Source organism: Vanacampus margaritifer, chromosome 6, assembly GCF_051991255.1.
Source record: "Vanacampus margaritifer isolate UIUO_Vmar chromosome 6, RoL_Vmar_1.0, whole genome shotgun sequence".
NCBI lineage: Eukaryota > Metazoa > Chordata > Actinopteri > Syngnathiformes > Syngnathidae > Vanacampus > Vanacampus margaritifer.
Window position 1 is genome coordinate 6,330,940 of NC_135437.1, and position 24,335 is coordinate 6,355,274.

Consider the following 24,335-nt stretch of genomic DNA (forward strand, 5'->3'; position numbering starts at 1 on the left):
AAAACAAACTGAAAACAGCCATAATGCTTATTTAGTTTACTGATAGGGGCGAGATGAATTAAGCATGTTTTGTTTGTTTTTTGTAAATACAGTTGATTTTCTTTACATATATTGCGGTCCAGGCACTTAAGGGTTAAAGCTTCAAGACATCTAATTTGAATACCGACCAATCAAAGTTCTTGTCCCGCCTGGTATATTTGCATGCAGTCCACTAGTGAACGTGTTGGCGTTTGAGTCGCATTCAAGACGTCTATGGTCTATTGTTGCATTTTGCATGTTGACATGTAAGGGCCAAATGTCCACTGGTATCACCAGTTGCGTTTTTCTTACCTTAGTGGTTCACTTGTAAGGTTTAAAATTGATTACTAGTTAACTAGGAAGCCATAGAATGTCCACTAGTTACACTAGTTGGGATCTTCACAACCTTACTAGCTGACTAGTGAAGTACAAAATGTGATCTAGTGAACAAGTAAACGCAAATATACCCACTTGTGGCACTAGTTGGGCTCGTTTTGACCTCACTTGTTAACTAGTGAATCACTTGATTTCTCTCTTGCAAGCTAGATACATCCGGACTGAGTCACTAGTTAACAAGTGACACTGATGTTTATTTAACTAGTTAACTAGTGGAAGGCATTTTCTTTCACAAGTCAGACCAAGAAATGAACTTGTACAAGATTTGACAGAACACGTTAGACATTTTTCCTACATGTTGGGCATGTCTTTTAACTAGTGGACCCTTATGTAGCACTGGTAAGCAACTGTGCCCAACGAGTACAACAAATATCTAACATGTAGTGAATTTTGTTGCACTAGTTGATGTTTCTAGTATAATAGGCGTCTTTTACATCATACTAGTTTAACAAAAATGCTTACTAGCTGACATGTGCGCACAACTAGTGAACTTGTGAAGTGTTGTAACTGGCAAACATGTCAACAAGTAAAATGTAATTATTTTCACTGGTTAAGTAGTTGTGTGCACATGCCAGCTTGTGAGCATTTGTGTGAAACTTGCACAGTCAAAGTCTGTACAAGTTCAGTCTTGAGGCCGACACGTGAGACAAAATACCTTCTACTAGTAAACTAGTGATCAGAAAATATGTGTCACTAGTTTACTAGTTACTCACTCTGTACGCAGATAGTTTACTTGTAGGAAAACACGTGTTTCACTAGTTAACAAGTGGCATCATAAAGGCCCCAACTTGTGTAACTAGTGGATATCTCTGCATTTACCAGTTAACTAGTGAACATTTTGAGCCTCACTAGTTAGCTTGTAAGGTCCAAATAGATGCAAGTAGTTGTGTAGTCTGGGTTTCTGCATTCACTAGTTAACATGTATCCGTAATAAGCATCCACATGCTAACAAGCTCCAATTCCTCAGGACAACTTGTAAACTAGTGTAAAACGTGCAATTAAAGTGGGTGGGATAATGACAAAATCTGAATCTTGATTGGTGTATTTTAACTGCAGAGCCAATAGGAATCCTGGACGCACGTCGGCCCCACCTCCTCATTAATTTTTGGAGTGTAACTAGTTTACTAGTGAGCATGTTGGCATCCACTAGTTCTACTAGTGAACGTTTTGGACCTCAGTAGTTGACCTAGTTCAGTCAAAATGTCTCACTAGTGTAACAAGTGGATATTTGGGGCATCACTAGTTTACTAGTAAAACAATTGCGTGTCACTAGTTCAACATGTAGACTTCAAGAACCGTTCACTTGTTAACTTGTCAGTGTTTTTTCTTTCACTAGTTAACTAGTGGATGTTTCAGCTCCCACAGCCTAACTAGTGCAAGGAAATCATAGGACACATGTCACTAGTGAGAAGAATTCACGTTTGACTAATTAACATGTTGCTGAAAATGAGTGACTAGTCAGAGTTTCTGTGCAACTAGTATGACAAAGTGCATAGCTAGTGTGGCTAATTGTCCAACTAGTGCTGGCAAAGACTGCACTAGTGAGAAACACTACTGTCTGATATCAAGGATATTGAATAAATGCTCAAAGGGCTTGCCATAGGCTTCAGCCTTCCTGGGTGGAGTTTGCATGTTCTCCCCGTGCTTACGTGGGTTTCCTCCCACATTCCAAAGACATGCATGGCAGGTTAATTGAACACTCCAAATTGTCCATAGGTGTGATTGTGAGTATGGTTGTTCATCTCTGTGTTCCCTGCGATTGGCTGGCAACCAGTTCAGGGTGTACCCCGCCTATTGCCCGAAGCCAGCTGGGATAGGCTCCAGCGCCCCCCGCGATCCTTGTGAGGAAAAGTGGTTAAGAAAATGGATGGAGGTTGTGGTTTCTATCCCTGGCCTTTGTGACTATGTCAAAGTATCCTTTAAGCAAGATACTGAACTCCCATTTGCTCCTGATGCTGTGTCAGAAGGTAAATGAGTAGTCAAAATGTAAAGTGTTTTAAAGGCATCGTAAGGAATTTTCATAACAGTCAATTGTTGCTATTTTAAACCCAATATCAGTTGTTTTTTTTCGCCAGTTGTTTGACATGTTTTGAAAGATGGTGCATTATTATTTTTGTGTCATATACTGTTCTATTACATCAAACAAATGATCATGTCATTGAAAACAACTAATATAATTTTCTGATTAAACATTAAAAACAACCGGAAAATAAATAAATAAAACTACTACTACAAACTTTAATTATGGGGGGGAAACTATTTTTATGAGAAGTAGTTTTCTGTTATGTCACTGTATTTTTTTTCTTGGCGCCCCAGTTACCGCAAAATTACCGTTTTTTTTAAACGTACTCCTCCCCCCTAGCCCCCCACCCCTCGGCCAGAGCCTCAATTTAAAAGAACAACAAAGTGGAGTGGGAAGACAACACAGCGGCTAGTGACATCAAGTGGCGTTTAGCGGGATTGCAATTTGTCAAAGTAGAACACCATTTGTGGAGTTATTACCGAGTTGAGAAAAAATTGCCTCAAAAGAGCAGGAATATCACTACCGTGAGATTATTATTTGCACACATTATTTTGAGATTAAAACGGAGTTGTATTTAACCCTTGGTAGTTTCTTTGAAAATGTAGCCAGAACAGGGGTCACCCACTTAAAAACAAATACAGAGAGCTACTTCTTGGGTATTGATTAATGAAAAGTATGTAGGTAAATATGGTGCAAAAGTAACTTGTACCTGTAGTTGTATTAAAAAAAAATTGTACCTGTAGAAAAATGTTTAAATTTGTATCTGTAAAAGTTGTGATTTGTACCTGTAGAAATGAGCACTTGTAGTTAAAGAAGTCACCACTAGGAGTCACAAGTGTTTTTTCTGCTGCTGTCCAGTCACTTGACTTTTGCACCAAATATCTCGCTACAGATGGTGCAAATCTAATTTGTACTTGTAGAGCTCCGTGATTTGTACTCGTAGAAGAAGAAGGCGGGCTCTGGAGGATTTGGGCGGGCTAAAGCTCAACCTCATTGGTTGAGCGAACGACAGTGGGTTGATCTCAAATGATGCCACGTTTTTATCATTAATATGCACAAGTACGAAATTTCAAACAAACAAAGTAGCCAGACCAGTTTACGAGTCATTTTGGAAGAAGACGACGTCCCAGGCGTGAACATTTCAACATGGTTCAATATACAAACACCGTGTGGAACAGCTTAAATGCTGGTTGACATGCAGAGCACTCAAAGTGGGCAGAAAGAAAGAAGTTTTAGTATGAAGGTAAATTTTATTGTACGGTCATAGCTCGTAATCTGGTGCTAGCTAGCTCATCTCATGTTGTTAATTGTCACGAAAACTGAATACATTGAAGTCACGATTTTCATTTCAAGATTTGAAACCTACCAGTGTAAACATACGATCAATAGCTTGTACCTGTAAAAAATAAATAAATCTAAAAATACCTCATAAACTGCTGCTTAGAGCTTAGATGTGAAAATGACTATATACCTACAGAACCCTATTGAATAATTTACATGATAACCTAAACCTATAACCAAAAGTGGACAGTACTCAGTATCAGAAATAGTGGTAATACTGATAGACACAGACATTGTTCATAAACATTTCCATTTGCATTATTTTGATTTGGCTTCAGTGTTGAAGGGAAATGTGTATGCTTGCAAGTGTTAAGAATGATCATTTGAATTTCACTGCAAAACTTGTTTTAACAACACATGGGATACCGTATCCACAGTATAAATATGTCATCATGAACTCACATTATATGAAAGGGTGTCAATCTTAATATATCTCAGTTCAAGTATACAGGTATTTTTTGAAGACATTAAAGAAGTGCAGGGACAAGCTATTGATTGTATGTTTACACTGTCTCAGCTATGACAATACAAATGGCACAGGTAAAAGGAAATACATTCAGGACAGAAAATCTTGAAATGAAAATCTTGACTTCAATGCATTCAGTTTTTGTGACAATTAACAACATGAGATGAGCTAGTTTGCACCGGATTACGAGCTATGATCGTACAATAAATCTTACTTTCATACTAAAACTTCTTTCTTTCTGCCCACTTTGAGTGCTCTGCATGTCAACCAACGTTTAAGCTGTTCCACACGGTGTTTGTATATTGAACCAAGTTGAAATTTTCACGCCTGGGACGTCCGCTTCCAAAATGACGCGTAAACTGGTGTGGCTACTTTGTTTGTTTGGAAATTTTGGACTTGTGCATATTAATGATAAAAATGTGGCGTCATTTGAGTTCAACCCACTGTCGTTCGCTCAACCAATGAGGTTGAGCTTTAGCCCGCCCAATCCTCCAGAGCCCGCCCTCTTCTTCTACGAGTACAAATCACGGAACTCTACAAGTACGAATCAGTTTTGCACCATCTGTAGTAGGGGTGTTAGAAAAAATCGATTCGGCAATATATCGCGATATTACAGCTTGCAATTCTCGAATCGATTCGATATGCGGCCGAATCGATTTTTAAACATCAATTTTTTGGGGGGGAATAATCAACAAAACGTCTTACTTAGGGTTAGGATTCACACATTAAGCATGGAAGAATGTTATATTAATGGAACATTAAGCCTTAATAGTTGATTTCAGTGCTGTTCAGACATGAAACAGACTGCAACCCGTTTGTTAAATTAATTGGCTCAGTTATAAGCCTGAATTTTCAGATAAATAAATACATTTTCATTAAAATCTTACAGTGTACATGTACAAGTTTACTGATTTGCATTTTCTAAATGGGAGTAAAAAAAAAAAAAATCTCAATAATCAATTTATAGATTCGTATCGGGATTAATTGGTATCGAATCGAATCGTGACCTATGAATCGTGATATGAATCGAATCGCCGGGTACAAGGCAATTCACACCCCTAATCTGTAGCGAGAGATTTGGTGCAAAAGTCCAGTGACTGGACAGCAGCAGAAAAAACACTTGTGACTCCTAGTGGCGACTTCTTTGACTAAAAGTTGTCATTTCTACAGGTACAAATCACGACTTTTACAGATACAAATTTATATTTTTTTCTACAGGTACAATTTTTTTTTAATACAACAAAAAAAATGTTTTTACAAGTTTCTTTTGCACCATATTTACCTCCATAAAAAAAGGGCTACCAGTTTGGTACACACTTCGGAAATAACAAACATACTCCAAATTATTCTGAATTATGTTTTATTGATACTGTAATTATATTCATCACACATCATTGTAAAGACAGTGATAATATTTTACACGTTAAAAGGAAGGTATCACAGAGTGATGACGTATACAATATTAATGATTTCTAATAAACAATGATTTGACAAGATAAAAAAAGTTCAGCACTTATTTCTATAAATTTCTGTAAATGTTTACATTTTCAAATGATCTCTTATACAACTTTCTTAGAAAATGACAATTTCCCACCACTGATAATGGAACAGACCCTCGGGCCACTCATGTGCTCCCTGCAGGTACCATGTTGCTAAAATATATCCAATATCCACAAGGTTTGGGGTGTAGTGAAGTTTACAAGGGATTTGTATTTCCTGGGATTATTTTGGCATCAAGATCGTTGATGAGGTTTTTCACCCATGAGGCTGAGGACCTTGCACACATGTGACGGCCCAACACGGTCGTCAGTCTGTAAGAATATAGAAACAAGACAGTTGGTGAGGTTTGTGATTCAGATGTGATGATAATGCTATATGTCTTCACAATTGGGTACCGACCTGACAGCAGGAATGGGGCACTGCTGTGGAGTCTTGACATAACTGACAACTCTTTGTGAGGGAATAGGGCTGTCATTGAAACGGTAGCAACAGCCTTTTGGTCCAGAACCCCGCAAACCTACAAAACAAGAGCCTGAAATCAACAACTCAAAGAATACACAACTCAATAGCACATATAATCAATGACACAAGTTAGATAATACTTAATGATACGATCGTATGAGAAGCCGGATTCCTTTTGAGATGGGATCTTTTCTAACTCACAAAATAAATTCAGCATACAGTCAACAGCATCACATTCTTACCTTCACTCAAAGTTACAGCTACTAGCAGCACCACCAACACAGACAGAGTAAGATGAGAAGTCATCATGCAGTGTGTAATGTTTAAAGCTGCTTCAGTTTCTTCTCTCTACTGTGTCATTTAGCATAGTTTGCATCCACATTATATACAGAAGATGAACTGACTGGGGAAGACCCCAGCTCCATTTTAGGACTTTGTCTCAGGGGGTTTACCGGGATATATGGGATTTTCTTTCTTTCTTTCATTGAGTTCATCTCACTTCTCAAAATGAAAAGTCATGGATAAGATCAACAAGGGACTCAACAGGGGCAAAGGAGGAAGTATTGCGTATAAGCTTTCCCAATTTAGTTTCTTTGCGTGTGAGTCATATTGACTGAAACCAACTTTACTTTCACCTCCTACATGTTACACAGTCACATGGACTTCTGTCGTCAAAGAGTTATATGCAATGGTGTGCGTGCCTATTTTCCGAATATTCTCCAAACATTTACGTTGAATAACAAGAGACCTGTAGTTTTTCAGGGTTAATATAACTTTAATAATTTGGACATGAATGACATCAATACATTTTTAGTTTATTTTTAAGATGAGCCATTGCAGGCAATGAACCTGTGACATTACCAAATTGTTCCTCTCTGGAGATGTTTTGTCTGTCCTGCTGCCTTTATGTGGTTTTGCTGCCTTCAGTTTGGTCTCATAATAGCATGTTGTATTGGGTTTATATTACTGAAAATTATTCAGGTTCTTAGAGTTAAAAAATAATAATAATTCTGAAGATAACCCAGTGCGTTGATGACTATTTTGTTTGCCCTGCAAGCTAAGATATAAACTGTATGTATGTTTTATTTTTATAAAATTAATGCACTATTTATTAAAAATAGGTGCGTTGGACCGGCAGCATCTTGCATTAAGCGATAGTCTTTAAAAGTCTCGTTGCATAATTTGAGTTGTCTGAAGAAAGCAAAGTAAGCAAGTTCATTTTGGAAGAGAAAGTGACTATTCCAAAGCGGAATTATTAATGATGTTAATGAAACAACATCTAATAAGCCTCTCATTCAAAAACTGTTGAATTGTGAAATGATCAATCAGATCTTTATAACACAACAGTTAAATTAATCTTCTTGTAATATATTGTTAAATGCCCAAATGAAACCAGTAAAATTAATAACATTTAACAAATTTGTATTTGTAAATATGTGTACATGATACTCTAAAAGTATAATTAATTTTGTAGTGTTGTACATTACATAAATATAACATATTTGTAACATACATGAATTATCATACAGCATTCATTCCATAGTTTCAGCCTTGTGTTAAATGATTTGTTAATCATGCTAATAATTATTTTGTAAATGAAACAATATATGTTGTTCAGCTCCAAGAAAAAAAAGTTAATTTGTATACAGGCTCAAGGATATTACAAAACAATAAAATCTAATTATTAGAGGCATTTATTACTGATGTCTATTAAAATATGTTGTCATTGGAAACAATAATAACAATACTTTTCACTTTGATAATAGTGGGAATTACAGTGCATTTTAAATGAATGAAAATATTTTTTTGTTATGACACTGCATGTGTGTAATCTGTTTTTGTTTCGGGGTATCACACATTTACTTACACACATCAGTATCATATGTAAATTTTTATTGACTTTTCCCTTTTGTAAACCCCCCTTCAAAAAAACAGAACTATTCGCGTTTCACCTCCCAGTTTGTTTTGTCCTGACATTTTGTTCATGTTACTGGATTGCAAACATTCTTTAGCTCTCCAAGTTCCATGCAGAATATATATATATATATATATATATATATATATATATATATATATATATATTCAACAAAATTATCCCTCCATCCCTCCATTTTCTTAACCGCTTGTCCTCACAAGGGTCGCGGGGGGCACTGGAGCCTATCCCAGCTGGCTTCGGGCAGTAGGCGGGGTACACCCTGAACTGGTTGCCAGCCAATCACAGTCAACAAAATCAATATTTATTTTTAACAAAGTTTCCTTTTGGCTAAGAAGAAACAAAAATTAATCAAGGTGTCAATGCAGGCTTGCAAAGCAACAACAACATAAACAACAACAAAATCAACTAAAGTCTGTTCTGATTAAAAAAGAAACACTTTCCTCCACGTTGGGTGTGTTTCACTTCTGGGTTCACTCAAGTGCTTTGCCAATCTTTCTTCACTCTTTCTCTGCTGCTTTGTTCAACCATGCCTGCTTTAATCAAGTGGCTTAAGCAGCTACACCTGTTGGGGTTGTGAGGCATGTTGGGAGATGTCTGGATTAGTTGGCGACCATTTTGCTTTGTGGTCCTGTCTTCTGAAAATGAATGCTGCATCTTTGCGCTATACTGTACCTCACCGTGTGATGCCACAGTAACGTGTATGTGTGTGTATGTGTAGATGTGAGTGTTTACTGTATAGCTAAATATACGTAGTAGGCCTATAAGTAACTGCAAATGTTGCAAGATTAACCCTGAATTCCGTGAACCCTTCTGTGGTCATAAAATGCGATCTGTTCTTCAATTAAGTAACAACAATAGACAAACACAGTCTGCTTAAACTATTACCACTCAATTATATGCTTTCATAATTTTATTGGAGGCAGTGGGCACAATATAAACCTTAACATTGCAGGCTGGAAAAAGCATGTGAACCTTTAGGATTCATCAGGAGTCAACCAACCTAGAGTAGATTACTGTGAAGTGATTGGAGGTGTTGGTTAAAGTTGCTCTGCCCAATAAAATACACAACAGCCTTATTTGCTATTCTCTGGAAGTGTTAGCCGATATAAACAAATAAGCTCTGAAATACCTACAATTAAGAAATGCATGTTTTCTCTAAAAACCCTGATATTCATCGTTCCATGTTTAAACAGATTATCTATAAATGAAGTTCAGCACGTTACTTTCCCCTCATCCGCATGAGCAAGGAAAATCCTAGCATGTTGGCTAAAAATTACAGAAACTTCTGGCATATGTTAGCATTAAACAAGAATGGATGTAATTGGACATTACCGTGCAAAACACTGAGTCACTGGTTTGACGTTTGCAAAAGAGCGTTGTGGACATATGATTGGAACCATAGTGGAGTTGTTTAGAAGGAACGCACAACCATCAAAACCTTATTCCACCTGGAAAAATGAAGGAGGGCTCAGGGCTTGAAAACTGCACGCATTGACGGAAAAATGAATTACTAAATTCATTAAAACATGAATCAGGAAAATTCAAAAACATCTGTCTCCTAATTGCAGCTAAAAAGACAACAAGTGACAGGACAACAACGCGCAGAACAGAAGAAAATCAACAACCTTGTGGGGTGGCCCAGTCAGATTTCTCATAGCAACACAATTGAGATACTGTGGCATGACCTCATCAAAATTGGTTTCAGGCTATTGCTGCCAAAGGAAGCTCACACAGTTATTCAACCAAAAAGTTCACATAATTTTTCCATCCATCCCTGTGATGTTTGCATGTTGTGTTCAGTAAAATCATGCAAGTGTGGTGACCCACAAGGGAGTGTACATTCACCCTGACCTGAAGATACGGGACCCGGTTCAAAGGGATGATGAACATAAAAGTGTTATTTTCTTCACAGAATCCTAATCGTTTGTGTGGTATTATTTACATAAAATTGTGTGACTTAAAATAGATGAAGATCAGATCACAGTTTAGGACCAATTTATGCAAAAATACACGTACTTCCAAAGGGTTCTCATACCTGTTTTGCACATGCATACTTTATATATATAACCCAGAGACCTAGACTAAATTGTATGCTAACATCATAATACTGTACAACAAAGCTATGATTAAATGGGTGCATATGAAAAGTACAGGAAATGACAACATTAAAAGAATACAGCAATAGAAGCAGATTTTGAGAGACAATATTTTTTAAGCAAATGAAAACAAACTTTATTAAAGAAAAAAGCTGTGATTCTTCAGTTACATTACCAAACCAAGCATGACAAAGTAGAAAAGAGAAGACATGAATCATTTAAAAAGATGATTCATTTCAAAAGATTGCAGAAGACAAAGTTAGAAAGGAGAGTGAAGCGAAACATCTCTTCTAATCTGATGACAAACCTAAAGCTATTTAACAATTAATGCAACTCACAAAGCGAAAAATACTCGCTGTTGTTTGGCTCACTGCAGGCTAGAAAATATAAATTCCTCTACATAATTGTAAAATGATTTCACAAGGGGGAGAAAAGTCATGAGCCCGTTACAAGGCCATTGAAAATACTGTTTTGTTAAAAAAAAAAAAAAGGGGCACTTGCTAAAACCCTTGGTAATTGGGGGGAAGAATGTGTCAATCGAGTGAATTCCATGGACAATTTTAGTGGGAATCTACTCCTCAACCCAACCGTAAACTTTATTCCACATGGATTCTTTTGAACCTGATTGCAATGCAAGGCATCATTTGGTGTCTGTATGGAACTATACAAGCTTTGACCCTAATCTAATGTGAACCCAACAGCACAAAGTGACATGAATGGGTCATTGCGTATGTACAAGAAAAGGTTAGTAAAGATGACAAGACTTATGAAATGTCTAAAAACATTTGTTATTGTTGTCATTATCATTAGACAATAATCCTTTATTTAAGGAACTGGTTCTTAACCTGGGTTAGATTGAACCCCAGCCCCACTTGGCCATCATTGGTTATCACAGGTTATCACGCTACATTGCTTGGCTTATCTGTGCTGCAGGGAATTTGGTGCACTCAGTAGTCGACTTGTGGCTGTTGTGATGGTACGTCGTGTGATTTCTTTAACATTGTAATCCTTCATACTAACTATGTCAAACAAAAAATGAAAGTAGTTGGACAAATATGTGCAATGTGAATTCACATGTAGCGTATAACAGAATATATGGTGTTCCACAGGGTTCATTTCTGGACCGTCTGGTGTTTTCATTCTTTCTGCTGCACCTAGAGTCTATCGTAGCCCCTTCAGACCCGCGTTTTTTTTTCTGCTGGGCAAAAATCTTTTTCTTTAAAAAAAAAAACTGATTTGGACTCTTTCCCCCAAATAAGAATAACATGGATTTTTTTATGGGGGGGGGGGGGTTATCTCATGTTTTATTTGTTATAGTGGACGCCAGGATAATATGGCTGTAACGTGTTGTAAACTTACCAAGCTTATATGCAAAATTTTTAACATGGAAACTCATGCAAATCAACTTGCAATTGTGATTGGTTAGTTAAGATCCAATCAAACTGGTGGGGTTCAGTACGTCCAAAAATATTAAGAACCACTGATTTAAAGATAATTCTCATGCCTGGTGCTTGACTAACTTAATTTTACCCCTTGCTCCTTATTTATTTGGTATCAAAACATACATATACGAACAACATTTTTTGGTACCCCTCTGTTAATGAAATAATAATAATAATAATAATAATAATAATAATAATATATTTTGTAATGAAAATTAAAAAAATGAAAATGAAAATTGGTTCAACAGAATTATATAAAATAAAAACTTGATGAAAAAAATGATGGTACTCTTAATTTGTTGAACAACCTTTTGACGCAATTGTGGCAATAAAAAAATGATCTTTTTTTTTTAACTTTTAGTGAGACTTCTGCACCTCTCAGCAGGTGTTTTGGCCCACTCTTCATGATGAAACTGCTTGCAGTTGTCTGAGGTTTGAAGGGCTCTTCATCCAGATAACATTTGTCTGTGCCTACACAATGTTCAATAAGATTTCGATCAATGCTCATAGAAGACTACTTCAGAATATTCCAGTATTTTGCTCATAGTCATTACTGGGTGTTTTTTTAGCTATGTTTTGGGTCTTTATCCTGTTACAAGATTCATGACATGCAAGGCTGCAACTGAGACCAAGCTTTCTCACACTGTGCACTACGTGCAGCACATTTCTCTCTAGAATACCATGATAGTGTTGGAATTCCATTTTATGTGCAGAAATTCAAGACTCCCTGTGCCAGAAATAGCAAAGCAGGCCCACAACACAGCAGAGCCTCCTCCATATTTAACAAATAGTTGCAGTTTTGTATCATCTGTCCATAAGGCACTCTCCCAGAAGCTTTTTGGATTGTTAACATGCATTGTGGCATTTTTCTTTAAAAAAAAGTTTAAGTGTTTCAGAAAATGGATGGATGGATTGATTTTCAACAGTGGTGTCCTCTTTGGTCATCTCTCATGAAGTCCACTTAAGCTCAAACAACAATGGATGGGAGCGATCTGACACAAGTACAAAGTACCTTGACTTAGAGTTCACCTTAAATTTCTTTGGAGCTATCTGTCTCTTCAATTTGTCATCAATTTTCTACCTGTGGTCAGGTCCAGGGAGGTTGGCTAAACTCCCGTGGATCTTATATTTGAGAATATGTGGAACAGCAGTCACTGGAACATCTTCTTATAGCTCTTACCTTAATATACTTGCCTATAAGACAACTCTCTCCTTTGCTGCATCTGGTCCATGTTCAGTGACTACTTGCCTGTCTCATCAGCTTTAAACAGGGCAATCGACTGCTTACAAGTTTGAAGACACCTGTGATGCTAATTAGAGGAACACACCTGGGTTGAACAGGTCCCTATGGTCAAATGATTTACATTAAATTCTGCTATTATTATCTCATTAACAGAAGGGTATGAACAATTTTGTCCATGTGTGTAGTCCCATGACTACTTAACATACAAGGAATGGTTTGATCCAAGTTAGTATCTTAATTCTTACCAAAGTGATTAAATTATTGTGACACTGAAATAGAAGCATTTTGGGGAAAACCTCCCAACATTTTGTACATTTTCTTTTTATATTAAGATTGTATCAATGTAAATGAAAACCGTGTAAATCGTGCACCCTTAAAGGATCTTAAGGAGTATTAAGAGCAGCCAGGTGGCATGAGTGCATGTTGATCTGATCAGAGCACATTCCTATTGTTTACCACACATTAGATTATAAATATGGACATAGTCAAAAATCAATAATCCATAAATTCTGAAATGTCTAAAAAAATATGTAAGACATGCACACACATTTGTATCAAAACTTACAAAAAGTGCTCAAAACAAACAAACAAACAAACAAACAAACAGGTACATGGTTCAATGAACAGACGTTACAAATTAAACCCAACCTGAATTGATTGTTATTGTTCCACAAAATGCAATTCAGAAATATTTTCCCCTTGTGTAATTAGTATCTCATACACCTACTATAATAAACAGCCAAAAAGCAAGATGACTACTAAAGTTTAAGAGTGAACAAGTGTGTCACTTTAAATTTAAGCAATGGTGTAATGTGGAGTGCCCCATGCCCCCCTCTAATCTCTATTTGTGACATCCTCATAGGCCACATAAGAATATAAATATGTAAGAACTGGATAAAACCACAATACAGTATTGGAATAGTACTCAAGATGGTTTGTATAGACCCCACATCCTCTTTTCATTTGTCCCAAATCACGGGCCACGTTGTGATAGTAAACCAGGATCTCCGATATGGCTGTTAGAGAACATATGGCAGTGTCGGGTAACATTATCCTGGCGGAGTTTAACATACAGGAGAGCACTGTTGCCCAGAGTACTTGTATATTCAAATAAAAGGGCATATTCCAAAGTCATATCCAAACTCAAACAAGCATGTATCAAGTTACTATATTAAAATTGTAAACGGATGCCATTTTCCATCATGCATCAGCAAAGCTTAAAAAACGCTTTTCTTTATTTCACTTGTCAAAGCTGTAAAACATGCTACAACAATTCGATTGGAATACCCTTCCTCATTTTTATATTATATAGTTATTCATTTAAAAGTGGTTTATATTGTATTAAACAATGATTTGAACCCCCTACAAAACAGTAGAAATCACATTATATTAATTTATTCCGTAATCTTTGTATTTGTTAGTTGTTAAAGAAGACACTTGTTGAGGTGGGGGGAAGGTAAGGTAAATGACTGACAACTGAAGTGACCAACAGCCTCTCGGGATAGGAGCATGACTCAGTGACACACATGGTCATTGTCGAACCTAGTAGCAAGCCTTTCCCTTATTACCTCCCCCAAGCACAAAACCCTCATCATTCTTTAGTTAACTGTAAATAACTACTCAATCATTTCACACAATTTTGTGGAGCTGTGCTGCATGGATCAAGGAACACTGTAATCCAGGAAATGTTTGTGTAGATCTGGATTAAGGTGCACTTTCCCTTCATAATGTTTGAGTCACAATGGCATAAACGGGCAAATCCACCCTTGAATCAAAATGACAAAATCGTTCCATTTGTAAACCGCAACATCATCCGTGAGTTGCTTGCTAATTAAAAAAAACAACTACTTGTGACAATGTATTCATGGTTGGAATGCAATAAGAGGGGTGTTGTCCACGGATGACATCAGACACTCAAATGGCAAACAATGTGTATTAGTGTGCAGGGTGTTCCTATCTTGTAGTGTAATTGTCCCAACTCAGTCACATCAGTCTTTCTTTCTTTTATATTATATTCCATATAAATGAGATTATGGTCCGTGTTGCCCACTTAAAGTTGTCCTTCAAAAGCTGTTCTTTATCCATAATACATCAACTGTTCATCTCCGTCGTCCGTCATCCTTCAATGGCAGTATATTTGACAAATGCAGGTGGTTGATCTAAGAGTCTTCCTCCCCTGTGGAGACAGCCAATCGCATGGCCACAGGCAGATGATCCGTCAGGCCAGCCAACTGTGTTACAAAGCTGAACTCCTCAATTTCCTGGAAAAGAAGGAAGAAGATGAGAAGGGAGCAGTCAAAATGATCCTGGCAGATTAAACATGTTTTAAACGTTTTTAAGTGCAGGAATGAATACTAAAACAATTATGTGGTTTATATGGAAATAAAAACACTTAAAATGTAGGCTGTCATTTGTTATTAAGGGCACATAAAATGTATGTACTCAGTGACATGAATGGAGGTTGCAGTTACCATGTTCTGACACAAGGTGGCATCAAGCAGCAGTATGTTCAACATATCATCCATCCATATCATGTTTTAGCTTTTCAAACCCCCAAAACAAAGCTTGGTGATTCCAATTTATGAGACTGTGTTATATGCCCTACTAGATTTATGACATATTAAATATCTAGTTTCCACTTATCACTAGGAGGACACCAGTTTCCACATTAACAAATTATCTCTTGGAATTGCAGGCATTGACACATTTAAGCAGTCATCCCGACTGAGTAGGAGGTGTATTGTTATTTTAAACAAAACAATAATTTAAGATTTAAACAAACCAGGCGTCTAATGTGTGTGTGTATGCAATTGTATTTGCAAATTTCACTGCAATTGTTGCCTTTGAAGGCTTGTGTTTTATTTAAAAACCCAACTCATTTGATAAAATGCCTTCATTAAAACCATGGCACAGTTTTTCGCTTGTTAAGAGGCATGCCACATGTGCAATTACCACTGGCTACTATTGACCAATAGTGGAGACTTGTTGGGTACACGGGAAAAAATAATGCTGAAGACTGATTGTTTTATAATATTGTTCCAAAGCCATACCAATTTCCAGTCCTGTTGCAGGCCCTCGTCACTGTACAGGATGTAGTCAATCCGGCGACCATTGCCTTTCAGAGGAATCTTCCTTCCCTTCTGGCTGCTGGAGGGACAATGGCTTTTACTGGGCGGAAACACCAGGTACTCCTTTCTGCACTCCTCGTTCTCCATCACTCTAAGGTGGCATAAGATGTGAGAGCTGTGTGAAACATTTGATGAACATCTACTACACAGGGAAAAAACGGTCTAAAAGCTGTGATGCTCATTCAAACACAAGAAATGTATTAAATGAAGGTACAGCAAAATTGAGCAAGTACGTGGGCACTCAGCACTAGCTACCACAATGCAAATATAAATGTATATTTTATTCACAAAAACAGTACTTGAATAACTAATTCTACTACCTATCTACTGTATTACTCACAGTCATCACTATTTAAAAAAAATCTAATTGATTTAATCTAATCTTATGACAAAATTTGGACTTACTTTTGTAAGCTTTCCGGAGAACTGACCTCATCATCGTAAAGGCCACTGGGATCCAGCAGTGTACCTTTTTAATTGTAGTGAAGAAACATATTACAATGCTTCAGTATACAAACAGAAAACACATTATCACACATAATCAAAATAAAATGCATTGCTAAGTCATCTTCATTTCAGTATATCACTTAAAAGTCACCTTTAATTTAACATGTGTAAAAGACGAACATTATTTGGTAGTATTTTTCCATTTTGCTGATCCCCTTTAGCTGTTCTTAGATGAACTTCCCTGACTCCCTCAAGGGCACCGAAACAACACACTTCTAAAATTATAGTTTGAATCAGGGCACATTACTACAGAATATAGAATAAAATGAAAACCCATCATAAACTAGTGTTAACATAACAAGCTGGTTTACACATGGAGTGTGGTTTACAATTGAAAATGGAAATAAGAGTCATTAAATCTTATTCTCATTATACAAATATAAGCCTTGAAAGCATATAGAATGTAACAGACTTCAGCATAATCCAGCACAACTAATTAATACTAGTTAATTTTTATTTATAGAACATCATAGAAATGCCCATTCCGGGTTTTCCATTTAATAAAATGCTAATAATACATACTGCTTGTGCCACTGTGTATTAAGTACAAAGTAGGACATGGGCGGGCTGGCTTGCTGCCGTTTTGGCTATTGTGTTCTTTTAATCTATATCTTTTTTGGGTGAGCTTCATAAAATAGGATAATCTCCCTCTCAATCTTTCATTGATTCAATCTTCGTTTCTTTATTCCCTATTTTATATTGACTTTCGAGGGGGAAAATCTGCTGTGTTGGTTCATTACACAAAATCCCATCTACATAAATAAGGCCTTAGTGAACAAACACACACTGTCCCTGAAATACCATTGGCCTAAATAACACTTCCTATCCAGACCAAACCCTCTGGTTGTTACGCCGCTAATGCCCATGCATCATCACTGTACTAGATGGATTTCATTTTAAAAGGTGGGAGAAAGCCAGATTCCAGTATATCCTGCTTGGCTTTTATTGTTTATATCAAAGATGTATCCTGTCATATGAAGTTTCCAATCTGTAAGAGTGTCTAGCGAGAGACAAGAGCTTTGCTATGTGTGTGTGTGTTGTTACCCAAAGCCCATGGTTTGTCCTCTCCTGGCCCCTGGCGACACGGGTCCTTGTATATAGAAAAAAGTGCATGTTGTTGTTCCAACTTGTCCTCTGTGGGAAGTGAGGTGGTGGTGATGGTGGGGGAGATAAAATCACATATTCAGATGGACCTAAAGTAGGATTCCAACATAACTACAGTATTTACATTCACAAAAAGAGCTACAGAGGTGATGCTTTATGTGGTTTGTGAGGAAACAGAGCCTGTGACAGGAGCTCATTCATTGAATCAGTTTTTACATCACAGTCTGGCTTGGCAAAAAAAAAGGACAAAATCAGACTGCAACGAATAGTATGGACAGCGGGGAAAAATATCGGCGCCTACCTTGCCACTGGTATGCTTCAAAGAACAAACAAATAGTCAAGGAAAGCCATCGAACACTGCACACCAAAACCAACAGATATTCTAACAACTTGCTTCCCCAAGACATTAATAAAAAAAAAAAAAAAAGAGTCATATGATAATTGCGAGTTTGTCATCATGTTGCACACTTATGTTGTATGATGATTACTGCATTTGTCCTTGCAGTGTTGAAAAATTTGGGGGAAATGGGAATAAAATATTGAAAGATAACAAAAAAGCAATTTTTTTTTATAAAAAAATCAGCAAATCCGTGGTAACTGAACCGTGAGTATGAAAATTCCTGCAAAAATTCTGAATGCTGAGTCTTGCAAGTCTTGTAAGCCACATTTGGGAAGGCTTCGTGGAGAGACGGGCTTGCTCTGTACAACAGAACATTTGTTGTCAATGAAAAGGAAAGTCTTTACATGTTCTATTTACAAATCAGTACATAAAGGTATAGAATAAACCTTAATTTGGAGATTTTAGGAATGAGCAGAACATGTGATGGGATGCTTGGTTAAGATTTGCTGAGCCAAAAGTAGCGCTTCACTAAAAAGAGGCCATCGGTACCTGATTGGCTGATACAGTTGCTGGGTGAAAGTTGCGTAGGGCGGTAAGGGTTGTGTCATGTGACAGGCAGCTGTTAATGAACTGGACCTGTGTGTACCAAGTCCAATGATTTTTTTAAACTGAGGACACGAAAGTCAGTTTCAATGTATCTTCACAAGTTTCTTACCGTTCAGGCCGTTTGTCCACACGATGGCGCGGTTTCGGAGCTTGAAACCGATCACTTTTGAAACCGGACTCCAGAGTAAAAAGATTTCAAAACGCGCCCCGTACGTGTCAGTCTGGACACCATATGCAGGATACTCCTCCAGTCATGACGTAATGGTCGCAACTCGATGACGACGCATTGTCAATGTCAATGTGATGACGTATGCGCCAATTCTCGCGTGACTGCGCACGAACCGTCAGTCTGTCAACAACAATGGCAGATAGCCGTGTCGTAGTCGTTTTGCGCAGCCTCCTTAGCTTGCTTATGCTTTTGCAGCAAAATATTTTGCTTCTTTATTTCCACGTTCAACAAGCAGTGTCATACTTGAATCACCCGCCATTGTCACTTCTCCTGTGTTTGTCTTTTTCATGTTGTTTCGATACATGCAAAACAATGTTTGTTCTGTAGATTGCAATACAGTTAAAAAAAAAAAAAGTGTTTGTCTTCTTTGCTGATTCTTCTTCTACACACAAACACACGCTACCTGACTTTTCAAGCGCTAAAATTCTTGGATATTATATTGAAAACCTCCTTCCACAGAATGGTTTAATTTAGCCTGAATGCATACCTGAAGAGCAATTGTCAAAATTGAGGTCACCCAGAATGACATCAAAGGCCACAAGGTCTTCAAGAACTTTCTCCCCCTCAGGATGATGTGCTGAAGCTTGGCGGAACTCTGCCCCCCACTGGAGCAACAAGTCCAGCTGTTCACATCGTACAGAGGCATCACCTGGCAGAAAATGCAGGGAAGAAAGGTCAACTTTGTGTTTTGTCATCTGTGTTAACTAACTGGCGTAGTTTGAAAACAAAGGAAAGGAAAACACATTGATCTTGTACTGTTCCATTGATCTCACCAAAATTATTTTATTCAGTACAGAACCAAAAATACCATGTAATTGTAATATACAATTTGCATATCTCTGGTCTTTCTTGCAGTGTGAACCATGCATCAGAACTGGACAACTTTAAAACGTGGGTTTTGCTGGTGCAATCTATGTCAAATTCCTTCTTGTCAAGCAGACGAAATAAGGTGCAGACAGATGAGAGAAGCTCAACAAGGGAGGTAGGTGCGAAAAAGTAAAGTAAAGAAAAATAGTGGATGGTGTCCAAAAAGTGGTGTCAAGATATTTGTGAAATTCGTTTTTTTCCCCCCCTCTGAAGCACACTTATTGAAGACTCTGTCTTTTGTATGCAGTTTGTATTTGTCATATAATAAATCCCCAAATACAACCACAATATAAAACTCTAATAACTGAGAAGAAGAAATATAATGCTGTTTTCCGCATTTCCGCACCTGTATCTCTGGGTCTGCTGTGGCCTTGACACAAACACCAAAGAAGGGCAGAGCAAAAACCTTATTTTCTTTGTCCATGCCGCTTACTGGTATATAGAATAGCAAGGTGCAACAAAGGTGCATTAAACCTGAATTCAACAAGCTGCATAAAAGGGAATGCAGTTTATCAGGCCAGCGTGTACTCTGCAGGGTTTTCCCCAGAAAACTTGCACTTACACACATTCACAATTTAGAGGCTTCAATGAACCCAAAATACAGGTTTTTCTTTTGGAGAAAGCTGGAGTATCAACTGCGGAAAACTGAATCCCAACCTTACAATTGTGAGGTAGGCGTGCCACTGATTGTTAAATACAAATACAGTGGTACCTCGGCTCACGAACGCTTCAGCTCACGAACTTTTCGCCTCACGAACATTAAATTCGCGAACATATAGTCTCAGCTGACGAACTAGTTTTCGGCGGACGAACCAAATCACGTGACACGAGAAATCACGAGAAGCTGACGCACGCTCACGGCCTCCCAGTTCGTCACCCCCTTTCTTTGAGTGCGGACGTGGTTTGTGTTTGGTAGACATTTTGGACCATTTTGGAGTGTACTTTTGCTATCATGGGACCGAAAAAGACCCCACCACAAGCTAGTGTTAAGCCTAAGAAGACATTAAAGAAAATTACGGTCGAGCAGAAGAAGGAGATCATCGAAAAACACGAACGAGGTGTGCGTTTGTGTGACTTAGCGTCCCGGGTATTATCGCCGAGAAAGCACGGCAACTTCACTCGGATATCATCAAGAGGCAACCTGGAAGTTCATAATGATGTCCTCAACACAGAGGATTTGATTCGCCTTCAAGAGGACAAGCAGAAGGAAGCCTTTCAGGAGTTGTCATGTGAGGACGAGGAGGAGGAGATGGCTGCAGCATCAAGTGAGAGCATCAAGACCATGTTAACTAAGTGGAGTGATGTGCAGGCTTTTATCGAACAGTACCATTAAGAAAAGACTGTGGCTATGAGAATCATCAACATGATGAATGATAATGTGATGCCTCAGTTTCGTAAGACCTTACAACTCAGAAAGCAACAGGTGTCAATTAAGAGTTTTTTAGTCAGCAACAAGGATAAAGAGTCTCCTAAGAAGCAAAGAAGAGAAGCCACACCGGAGGACTCTCCTTCCAAACAGTAACTCCCTCCCTCCCTCCCTCCTCCTCCTCCCACTCCATTCCATCAAGCCTTCAACTACTGTACCATCACAAAGGTAAGTTTTGCAAATAAAAACACTTTATTATACAGTGCAGTGTATTTCTTTAATTACAATACAATAGCACATTTATTATACATAAAATAAGGTATATTTTGTGTAGTTTTAAGGCTTTTTTAGTAGAAAATTGTGTTTTATGGGGACCTGGGAACGGATTATTCTCATTTCAATGGTTTCCTATGGGAAATACTTGTTTGGAAGACAAACTTTTTGGCTCACATACTCTCTGTGGGAACCAATTAAGTTCGTGAGCCAAGGTACCACTGTACTAAATCATTGAATGGGAAAGTAACATGACGTGTGGGCAGGCTTGGGGAGTAACGGAATACATGTACCGCCGTTATGTAATCAGATTGCAAAAAAAATGTAACCTTATTCCAGTACAGTTACAGGAAAAAACATGTAATCAGATTACAGGTTCATTTATAAAAAATGGGGATTACTTCGAGGGATTACAATTTCTACGATGACAGAGAGTGCAAAGGAGGGCGAGAGAAAGAAAGGACATCATTCTATCTATCTATCTATCTATCTATCTATCTATCTATCTATCTATCTATCTATCTATCTATCTATCTATCTATCTATCTATCTATCTATCTATCTATCTATCTATCTATCTATCTATCTATCTATCTATCTATTTATCTATCTAACTGTGAGTTGTGGTTGCTTTCAGTGACAGTTCGAAAACAGCATATGGCCATCAATCAATCAATCAATCAATAGTCTACATGCTTTTTAATTACATAAGGATTTTTTCCCTATCACCCGCAAATAGCACGGGCATATTGTATAGAATATATATTGTGGTGATATTTATTTTATTTTGTCTTCATGCGCATACTAATCCTAAATAGTAATCCAAATGTAATCCAGTTATATTGCTTTAATATTATGGTACTTGGTTTACGTTACTAAGTAAAAAAAATTAGCAGGTAACTTGTAACTGTAATGGATTACATTTTAAAAGTAACCCTCCCAACCATGTGGGTGTAAAACCTGATTACGTTTTTTTTTTTCAGGTACTCTTGTTTTCTCCTACAGTCCAAAATATGTTTGGTTGACCGAAGAGGCGAAGATGATTACCTCGGAGGCATGTATGTGTGTGTGTGTGTGTGTGTGTGTGTGTGTGTGTGTCAAAGATTGTTTGTCTTTGCGTGTCATCTGATTTGCTGGTGACCAATCCAAACCTCACCTCCCTCTCTGGGATTGGCGCTTGTTTAAGTGTGACCATGAATAGAATTAACATTAGAAATAGGGTGGATGAAAAATCTATCTAACTTGAACTGAATCTTTTACGATACAAATACGTTTGATACTCTTTTATACTCTTTACCCCTGCGATTCTTCTCCCTTATCCCCATTTCTTCTCCTGCCCCAAAGGGGTTATTCTATATTTAGTAACCGCCCTGGCAGTGCTATGTTTAGACCTGCGAAAAACGCAGGAGTAGCTCAACACAGGCAAGGGTGGGAGACATGTCTCGAGTAAAAAATGAGGGAGCCATTGACTGGAGCTTTAAATAGGGCTGTGATGCCTTAAACAGCTTGAGCCAGTCGCCATAGAAACTGCAGGAGGAAGAACGCCGAAATTTCAGTGCACACATTTATGTGGCTTTTTGGATGTACAACCACATACAGAACTGAAAATGCGTAGTTCTGGTCACCCACTCAGAAACAAATATACATATGTTTGATGTTAAAACAAAGACATTAAAACGTAAAACTTAGCTCTATAAAAGGAGTATGGAGTAAGAAATGCTTTTGACCGCTTTAAATCATACAATATAATTGTACCTTCTATGGCGTGGAGGTGGGTGCATGAGAGATATCCCACAACCCTTTGTTCTTGATGGGATGTTCCCACATGAACCTGGAGACACAAATATGACATGATGTCAACAAAAATAACCATCACATTGTACGTTACAGGAAATGTTTGAAAGGTGGATCAACCAAGGCCATGTTGAATAAAGCTAATTTACCCACAGTTCTAAACAGCTTTGTGAATGATGAAACTTAGCTATATTCTAATGCTAATTGCTGCAAAACAAACAGATAAGAATATACATTTTTTCCTAATGAAAGAAGAGACTCTAATATTTATTTTGGTAGGTAGTATGTTTTTACAGCAATAGAACACAATATTCTGTGGGCTTTTCAAAATCAGTAAAAATCCAGTAAAACAGACAGGAGCGAAAGGGGTTGCTTCAGTGAAAATGGCTGGGAGTGAATGAGTTAATCAGCCAGCCATAAACAAACATATACATTTGTAATTTCACAAGCAATCGTTAGATGAGCAATGCAAATTAAACATGCAATTGCCCTGGATGTCATTATTTCACACACAACCTAAAGTTATGGTTTGTTTAAAAAATAAAATAAAAACATCGACCATCATAAACATGCTAAATATGACACACTGGTAACACAAACACATATGACAAGGATTAACGTCCTTACAACTTAATTAACTGTGCCACACAATGCATTCTGGGAACAATATATATGCAGAACATGGAGATATACTGTAACTCACCTCATACGGGCAGTGTTGCCGCATTTCATTTGCATTCGTGTTATTTTTGGAACAATATATTTACAATTGAGCCCCCTATTTAGTGCTATTTTTGCTGCCTTTAAGTCGTAATTTTTTTCGGTGGACATTTTCTTAAAAAATTATCAATATTCCAGATAATTAAACAAAGCCCAATCAGAAATTATTTTAAAAAGCGAGTCTCTTTGAGCTCTGAAATCATTTTATTTCCTTTCAATTCTGTCATCATAGGTTATTCAGAGAAGAGCGGAAGTAAAAACGAGACATGAGCAGCGACTTCACACATCAGCCAAATCAAGTTGATTTACAAAAGCCTCAATCAGCAAGCGCCCAAGGCGTCTCTAACTAATTACCTGAACATTGACATCAGATGAGGAGTGAGCCAAGATTTCATCTTTCATTACTCCCACTCGCTTGACCACTTTACTTTTTCCTTGATGACAGAAAGCAGATGAGACTGCTTTTGGGTGTCATTCA

At 37.6% G+C, this 24,335-nt stretch overlaps 1 protein-coding gene across 1 annotated transcript in view; it reads right to left on the reverse strand.

Moving 5' to 3' along the window:
• Positions 1-10,120: 10,120 nt before the first annotated feature.
• smpd3 (sphingomyelin phosphodiesterase 3) overlaps positions 10,121-24,335 on the reverse strand; it is a 47,374-nt gene continuing 33,159 nt past the window's right edge. The window contains exons 5-10 of the mRNA XM_077568829.1: positions 23,099-23,174; positions 19,325-19,486; positions 17,603-17,692; positions 16,457-16,520; positions 15,974-16,142; positions 10,121-15,184 (exon numbers count right to left, since the gene is read on the reverse strand). Coding sequence (XP_077424955.1) covers positions 15,083-15,184; positions 15,974-16,142; positions 16,457-16,520; positions 17,603-17,692; positions 19,325-19,486; positions 23,099-23,174 — 663 coding nt within the window. The 3' untranslated portion in view covers positions 10,121-15,082. The remainder of the gene's footprint in view (positions 15,185-15,973; positions 16,143-16,456; positions 16,521-17,602; positions 17,693-19,324; positions 19,487-23,098; positions 23,175-24,335) is intronic.